This window comes from Populus euphratica, unplaced genomic scaffold (genome assembly GCF_000495115.2).
Source record: "Populus euphratica unplaced genomic scaffold, PopEup_1.0 scaffold37.1, whole genome shotgun sequence".
Taxonomy (NCBI): domain Eukaryota; kingdom Viridiplantae; phylum Streptophyta; class Magnoliopsida; order Malpighiales; family Salicaceae; genus Populus; species Populus euphratica.
Window position 1 is genome coordinate 143,624 of NW_011499909.1, and position 9,281 is coordinate 152,904.

Genomic DNA, 9,281 nt, shown 5'->3' on the forward strand with positions numbered 1-9,281 from the left:
ACATAAATATGTTAAAGTCCTATCAAACATGGCAATAAACTGTTTTTTTTCTTGAGAGCGTTTTTTATTTTTCAAAAATAATTTATAAAACTTTGGTTTAAATTTCATTTTTTTAAAACAAAATGCAATAATTAAGAATCCTTATTTTGCATTCTAATGGACCACAGCCAGATCTATAATTTCTGTTTTATTAATAATCATGTTAAATTAATCACATGTTTATTTGAAATTTATTTGACATGTATTGAAAATATGTGGTCCAAGTTTTTATTTTTTTATATATGTAACATAAACGTGTATAAAAAAATTAAGATGATTTTCGCAGTAGTTGTTCCATGTATTTCATTGCCCTAATGTCACAGTGAAGATAATATATGCATTTTTCAAATCAATTTAATTTTAAAAAATAAAATATTAAAATATAATTTATATTATTTTCTAATATATCATTTCAAGTTAAACCCCTTTAAATTTTAACCTTGTATAGTCTCATACAACCTAATATTTAATTTTTATCTAATAAATAAAAATAATGATATATAAATTTGTAATTGCTTAACTATTATTATTCTGATATTATATTAAAAAATAATTTAAATTTAAATTTAAAATTTTTAATATATACTTTATATTATTTCGATTTTAATTTTAATTTAAAATTTTTAAATAAATTTTTAATATATACTTTATATTATTTTTCAACTAAAAACTCGATACATTAACACTTCATTTCCATGTTAATTTGTAACCGGGATGCCTTGTTGAGAATGGTAGATGATTTGCGACCGCTTATTTTGACGGCAGGTGATTTTCCTCGCCGGTTACCACAAGTGTAGGAAAGTCCACCATGTTTCACTCAACCACGACCGCAATAAGTAATCCCCTTGAAAAACTGGATTATAGATGTATTAAGTCAATCTACTTTTTTAATCTTTTTTTAAATAGTGTAGTTTTTTTCTAATTAAAAAAAATCTATAATGATATTTTTTATAAAAATTAAAAATATATATCTAGAATTGATCTAATTAATTTTTTAAGTTTAGATAGATTTAACCGGGTAAATTACTACCTAGATTTTATCAGATTAATTTTTAAATTAATTTAAAATAAAATTTGATTTGAATTAAGTTTAAAGTAACCAAATCATTCCGTCAAAATGGATATAATTTTATACTATGTCACAAAATACAAAGCAATTAACTGAGAGGGTGGGACAGATTGAGAAGTTTCCATGTCTTCCCTTGTTGTCAACGCCAACCAATTTGTAAGTTCCTTGTTCATTGAATAGGAATTGTCATTGTCAAAATAAATAAAAAAATCGGCATTTAAATTTAAACATAAAACACACATTTAATATTAAAAAAATACAAATACATATTAAATCCAGTGGTTTCTATAAAATTAATGTTGGTTGAATTTTGTTCATTTAGATTTTTATCTGAGTAAATTAAAAAATAAAATTATATTTTCGTAAGCAAATTGACAACAACATGTGAATCCGCTAACTAATTCGACAGTCAAAACGGGTGGAATTCAATGACAGGAGTGTTCATGAAAACTTGAGGTTGAAATTTAAAAATATTCAAACGATGTCAATGAAGGAAAAAAAAAAAAAACTTGAGGTGGAATTGAATTTACCCCAAGAAGCATTATTTCCTTCCATCCATACAGGATCATTCTTACAAATAATTACATGTTTTTATAAAGAATCATCATGTTCGTGAATCAAACGAACTTAAAAATCCTTCCATCTAATGGAAGTTCTCTCATTTCTTGACCATCTTTTTGTTCATGGAAGGTTTGTCTGGCATTGAAAATCAGAGGCAGAGTGAGAAGACAAAGTGGTCCTGTTGGTGTCCCAATTAAAGCCACCGGCATAACCCAATTCTTGAGAAAATCTGACGATGAAGTCGAGCCCAGCTGCTTAATCCGACCTCCCGTCTCTGAATCCAACTACGTACTGAGAAAAGGCACTTGGACACGGGGGTCTTGTTCCCTGAACTTGCTTAAACAGAAAAAAACACCGTATAAAATTTACGTATTATATTATCAATCGATACTTGTCGTTTCAACACTCCAATGGCCGGCAGTCCTTTAATTTGCTTGGACATGACACATTCGATGGTATGTATGTGTTTGTGTATTAAAAAGTGTATAAAACGCACATGATAAAGAAAAAAGTGTATAAAACATACGTAAAAGAAGCATGATTAATGAGCAAGCTATTCTTATACGAATTGTCACCTGCCCTTTAATCCACAGACTTATTTTAGATTCGTTACAGGGTTAGATATCAAGCAATTAATGCAGATAAATACGCAAATAATAATAATAGTAAAGCATTTGTCGACACACCCTAACTATCCATAAATCACTTGTATTAACTATGCATAATTATATTTATGTTACATTAATTGTTCTTTATCATATTAAATATGCGGAGAGGACCGGCAGGCCCGGCCCTGAAAAGAAGAAAAGCCATTAATATTATTATGTCCCTATAAAAAAACATTGAAGTTTTAGAGTCAAAACTAGAAAAAATAAACTTTCAAATCTTAGCCCCTAGCTTCGGCCCTCGGGACAATGACATTCCTTGTAATTTTAGTAATAATACATTGTTTCTGCAACGAGAACACTGTAAAACGAGGATATTATTACAACTTAGACAAGAATTATAATAGCATCTTGATTATAAATATACAAAGAGCAAAGGTAAATCCACCACGCTAAGAGCATCTCCAATCCAAAATGTTATTTTAAAAAGTTAAATTAATAAAATAATATTTTGAATAGTATAAATATAACTTATTTTACTATATTTATTCCGATAAAAAAAGCCATTTAAAGAACTATTTATATTAGAATAAAAAAAATAAATATTTTATTATTTCTTAGTATGTTTAATGTTATTTTTTTTCACATGTCTTTATTTAATTGGTCTACTTTTTTAGTGGTCACACTTTGTTGGTTTTGGTTTTTTAAAGAGATATGTAGAAATAACATTTGTGAAAAAAAAAAACATTTTAGTATTTTATTTGGCTTTTCCTTTGAATTGTATAAAACAAACAATAAAAAACTAAAATATTAATATTTTATTTTTAGCTATTCATTTATCTTCTCTATATTGGAGATATTATAAGGGTGTGAAAATAATATCTTTGAATAACGATAAATTAAAAAAGAAAAGAAGAAGAAGGTGGTGTGGTCACATGCCAATAAGGCAAAGACCACCAGTTTGAGAAACGAGACGGTGGTGGTTGGCAGAGAATCCAAAATGTGACTTGATGGCTAAGTTCCGCCCCACACAGCAATCCCTCTTTGTCTCCCTTTCCATCCATATAAAAACCCCTACACAATTCTATAATTTTCATTATTGCTTTCTTGTTCTCTCTGCCACAAACTCAGTTCCTGACAAAACCGAGAAAAATAACCGAGCAAAATGTCAGACTGGGGTCCAGTGTTTATGGCTGTGGTGCTGTTTATTCTGCTAACTCCAGGGCTTTTGTTTCAGGTACCAGGGCGACATCGGTACGTTGAGTTTGGCAATTTCCAGACAAGTGGCGCATCAATTATGGTTCACACTCTTCTCTATTTTGCTCTCATTTGCGTTTCCTTGCTGGCTGTTAAGGTTCACTTGTACCTTGGTTAGCACGTAGTGCTCCTGGGTAATGCAATTGACTTGCCCCCAGCAAGTAGAAAAACAAGATTAAGTGTAATAAATCGTAGATGTTTTGTGGGGTTTGCTTTTCTGTCAAATGCAAGTTATATCAAATATGATGATTTTACATTTTAGAGAGGGTTTGATTGATTGTTATATGTGTAACGTAATGATCATAGCTCTTGCTTGCTTTGTTACTTCAAGAATTTGTGATGCGTGACCTCAATTAGTATCTTAATTATTCTTCAAAGAAAAAAAATGTAGTAAATGGCAATGGAATTACTATAACTCGATTGTCATTAGTACTGGCAAGAATTTGAGCTTCCAGCTGCCAGTGCTATAAACACAGGTTGAGTAGGCACAGTATCCTGATTTCTTTTGTGGCTAGGCTGACATGGAAACATTTTACCAGTGAGAGACCGAGAGTATTGATCTATTAAAGGCTTTAGCGTGCTGGGTCATCATATTCTTTTATTGGCAACAGATACACCTTACTAAGCCAGAGCACTGATTCTTGCTCGGCACTTCGTCACCTCACGCTGCTACATTAGCATCTAAAATGTAAGCGGGTGGTTGTGGTGGTAAGAAATCCATTGCGCATGCCTAACATTACTCAAGAGAAAAAGGGAAAGGAAGAAAAACCAAACCTGCTGAATACTAAGTTATTATGTGGTGTTGTCATGAACTGTTAAGAGTGGTATCATCACCCCCCTCAAACATGATATTGTCTTTCTGTGTTTAGTAGCAGAGTATACCATGGATCGGACGCCTAGGGTATGTATAATCACTTGCAATACAAGACAGTGTCAGTGACATTGCAAAATTTACCTGAATTCAAACAAGCAAAGTATTAATATTCCAACTTCCAACTAGCCACTTAAGTTTTCCTGAGAAAATCATGGTACAGCGCATTGTAAGCTGACGTGTATGGATGCCAATGTGGAGGGAAGAGCTCCCTGAGATGATTCCAAGGCACCGAGGATGGTCGCCATTAGAGCTTAAAAGAGATCGCATGTGCTGCTATAGTGCGACGACCTTCTTCATATGCCAGACACCTTTTCCATTACATTTAATCTAGTTCATGATTCTCTAATATTTTTTTTATTTAGATTTTAATTCTTTAATAACTGTTATATTTTTTTCAGTCCTGGTTTAGTTTTGTCCATTATTCTTGACCACTCTTTAATTTGATTCCAAATTTTATCCCACCTTAACCCAATAAAAACTTAATTAGGGAGAGATGACGACACAAGAAAAAAATGTTCCAGCACGCCTGAAGTGTAGCGCGGTCGAACACAATAGGAGGGCAGAAATATACTTGCACCTCAAATATAATACTTTTGTGCTCATGTTTAACTATCAGATTTACACATTTCAAAATACTATCATCAATTGTAGATAAAAAAATCAGGCGTCCAAACACCTTGAAACATATTATAGGCAAAGGAATGGGTTAGAAGGTTTAAAGTTTGATCAATTTAGTTAGTATAATGATAATATCAAATAATTCTTTTAATAATAATATTAAATAATTCTTTATAATTTTAATTTTTATTAAAAAAATTAATTTGATTTACAGCGCAACATTGAAAGTTATCTAAGTATATTAAAAAAAGCAAGAAGCTAAATCTCAGGTCTACAGGTTGAATTTATTTAACATGATAAAATAAAATAAAAAATTATATTTAGAGTTTTAATATCTTATAAAAAAAATTAAAAAATAATTTATATAAATGTAAACTGTAAAAAAGAAATGTAAGGCATCAAATATAGTATATTTATCCCACATTAATAAGTTAAAAAATAATTTATATAGATGTAGGCTATATATAGTTATTTTATATTAAAAAGTTAAAAAATAATTTATGTAGATGTAAGCTATAAAAAATTATGAGGCTGAGTATTTATAAATTAATTTTTTTATTTTTTAAATTTATTCATTATGAGGCTCAGTATTTATAAATTAATTTTTTTTATTTTTTAAATTTATTTAAAAAAATTCAGATTTCACATGAGTTATACTGGATCACCTCAATCCGATTAGGCTAATGACAACTCTGAGTTCTTATGATTTGAAACATGATTAAGATCTCAGGATCCTAGTCCCAAATCAACTTATCCCACTAAGCTGGGTTTTTATCTATGTTCTTAGTGTCATAAATGTTTTTTTTAAATGAATTTCAAAAAAAAAAACAAGAATCCACGGAAAACAAGAATTCTAAAGAAAGATTTTTTTGTAGAAATTTATTTACTCATCGATTTCAGAAAATTTAACAACGATATCACCCACTTGGACATTTCTTCATTTCCTAAAGATTTCACTAAGCACAAGTAAATTGTAAAGTAACTGATTATAAATTTTCAATAACTGATTTTGAACCCGAACCAAATCCGACACGAGTTGGTTTGTTCTATTAAAATTGTTTAGAACTAAGTAAGTCTCTCCCCATGGTTCTACGTTGCAAATCAAATCTTTTTTTTAATAAAAAAACCAACGAATAAAAAAATAAATGATAAAAAACAATTTAAGTGGTTTAAAATTAACCTAGATAATCATGGTTTGAATTAAAAAAAGAAGATAAAATAATATTTTTTTAAAAAAAATATTAATTTGAATTAAAAAAAAATATTTTTTTAAAAAAAATATTATAATAGTAACATAATTTATTGACTCAGGTTCACTCAATTTTACTTGACATAATATATTGACTCAGGTTCACTCAATTTTACTTGTTAAACTCACTAGTTATATATCGTTGATAACACTATAAAAAGTAAATTATAGTAAATTAATCCTAAAAAAAACCTAGAACATAATACAAAAATCAATTCAAAATAAATTGAATACTTTAATTTTTTTTTAATATGGAATCTTGGTTTAAAAATTATTAAGATATTAACATTGAATCGACTTGGGCTTCAAAACTTAACTCATAACTCAAGTTATGGATTTTATTAAATTTAATAATTTTAATTTTTTAAACCATAATTTACTAATTTTATGATAACAAAATTAATAAAAAAATTAAAGGGTAAAATTAAAAAGAAAAAACTTCTAGGACAATAAAAAAACCCATGTGTGGGGTTTCCAAGCCCATGCTTCCAGGTTTTTTTCTTTCTTTCTTGCAAATAAATTGTTGTCCACCCCTATTTTTTTAAAATAAATAAAATTAGATAACTATTGAGGTGAGGGAAATGAGAGAACAATCACATGATCTCGTTTTAAATAAAACAAGACAACGTATTGTTTACCTTTACCAAGAATTCAACCACTATTGTGGTGGTTGAGAAATGAGGGCTGTGATTTATTTGTTAAAAAATTTGAATTTTGTCACTTATTTTGACCCTAAAATACTTAGTTAATACCTTTATAAATAATAACCAATCAAATAACTCATAAAACACCAAAACCAATTAAAAATACAAAATCAAATTGGGAAGTTTTTTTTTCTCCACCTAATCTATTTTTTTTTTGGCAAATGAGGGCCCAAAACAACCATAATCAAACTCTTATAATTAAATAAAATCAGTTGACACCAAGAATAAGGGTTTCATCATTAAAAGATGAAGAAATCAATATTTTCTTTATATTCTCATTATTTTATGGTAAGTTTTTTTTTCATCTTTCTAATTCAAGAATTGAAAAATAAATAAAATAAAATTTAAAATCAAAACCAAAATTATCATGAATTTAAAAGTAACATGTATTTTCTCCAGATCTTACTTTTCAATTCTCTGTATTTTAATTTTATGTTATCTCTATAATTTCAAGCATAATTCCATTTAATTAGACATGAGTTGAGGCAAATGAAATTACCCGACCAGTTGTCCCCTGAACATGGGCTTTGTCATGCTCCAGAGTGCATGGAGCTAAGTACTGCCCGAAAACAAAAAACTTGATGATGGAAGCCGCGACTGAGCTGCTTTTGGTAGTGGTAAAAGCATAAACGTTTTGGGAACACCTCGAAAATTCACCGAAAGCTTGTGTTATGTGTAGTGCATTGACGTGCGTAGAACCATTCAAGTCTCTGAAGAAAGAAATTTTCGTTATGAAAAACGGAAAAACAGGGGAGGAAAACTAAATTAACATGATCAATCAAGTCTGAAAAATCACTGGAGCTGGTGACCCTGCTGGATAACAGGGAAAAAGCTGGACCTACTGGTATGAAAGTTAATTTTTCTTTTGCAACAAATGTGATTATTTTTGTTGTTGGTTGTGATTTTTTTTTTTGTGTTGTTGGATTTATTTTGTCGATATCTTTTCAATGCTAAAAGTGGCGTCATAATCGGAGTTTTGGTGTGCCTTTGAGTCTTTTTTTTTCCCTATCTCCTCTCTTCTCATAAATTACAATAAGAAAAGAGAGGAGAGAAATATATATATATATATATATATAAAAGCATATTGAAGCTCTAATTATGATATCATTTATATCATCAGAAAAAAATATTAATGAAAAGAATCTAACAACATCAAAAAAAATCACTAACAATAATAGGACGGGTCACACTTGCCACCAAAAGCAAGTAAGCTATCTGTTATATTAAAGCTCTAATTATGATATCATTTATACCATCAGAAAAAAATATTAATGAAAAGAATCTAACAACATGAAAAAAAATCACTAACAATAATAGGACGGGTCACACTTGCCACCAAAAGCAAGTAAGCTATCTGTTATTTTTGGGGGCAAGTGTGACCCATTCATATCATTGCTAATGATTTTTTTTCATGAGATTCATCTCGTTGAGATCTTTATGTGATACTAATGATGTTATAATTGAAGATTTAAGTTATCTGTTATTTTTGGGGGCAAGTGTGACCCATTCATATCATTGCTAATGATTTTTTTTCATGAGATTCATCTCGTTGAGATCTTTATGTGGTACTAGTGATGTTATAATTGAAGATTTAGTGTACCTTCATGGTCTTTTTATTTATTTATTTATTTTTTCTCTATCCTCTCTCCATTATTTATGTAATCTTTTTTATAATTTCTTTGAAATGTCACGCTTCTAAATACCAACAAGTTTGAATATCATGTTTTCTAATCACGACAGGTACAAATTATGCTATTTCACTAATTTTTTTTAAATTTTATTATTATTTGTTATCTTTGGGGGCAAGTGTGACCCATTCATATCATTGGTAATGATCTTTTTTCATAAGATTTATCTCGTTGAAATCTTTATGTGGTATTAGTGATGTTGTAAATGAAGATTTGGTGTACCTTCATGGTTTATTTATTTATTTATTTTCTATTCTCTCTCAGTTATTTATGTAACCTTTTTCATAATTTCTTTGAAACGTCACGCTTGTAAATACCAACAAGCTTGAATATCATGTTTTCCAATCACAACAGGTACAAATTATGCTATTTCACTAATTCTTTTTTAAATTTGTTATTTTGCCAATTTATTTTAAAGAACATGCTAATTTTTTTATAAAAAAATCTTTAAGCATTGGGTTTTTTAATGGTTAAGGGTATGTTAAGCATTGTTGTTGCTAGACACATGTGGATAAAATGTCATTGGTCAATTATAAATGGTCTCATTTTCCCTTAAGACAACGACATGACATCTACTTTTAAAAATGAAAAATATTCATCATTATCATTGAAAAAAC

At 29.0% G+C, this 9,281-nt stretch overlaps 1 protein-coding gene across 1 annotated transcript; it reads left to right on the forward strand.

Annotated features, from left to right (window-relative positions):
- Positions 1 to 3,389: 3,389 nt before the first annotated feature.
- LOC105133709 (DUF3339-domain containing protein) lies at positions 3,390 to 3,855 on the forward strand. The gene has a single exon (XM_011037793.1). The coding sequence runs from the start codon at positions 3,440 to 3,442 to the stop codon at positions 3,647 to 3,649; it is 210 nt and encodes a 69-aa protein (XP_011036095.1). The 5' UTR covers positions 3,390 to 3,439; the 3' UTR covers positions 3,650 to 3,855.
- Positions 3,856 to 9,281: the final 5,426 nt, after the last annotated feature.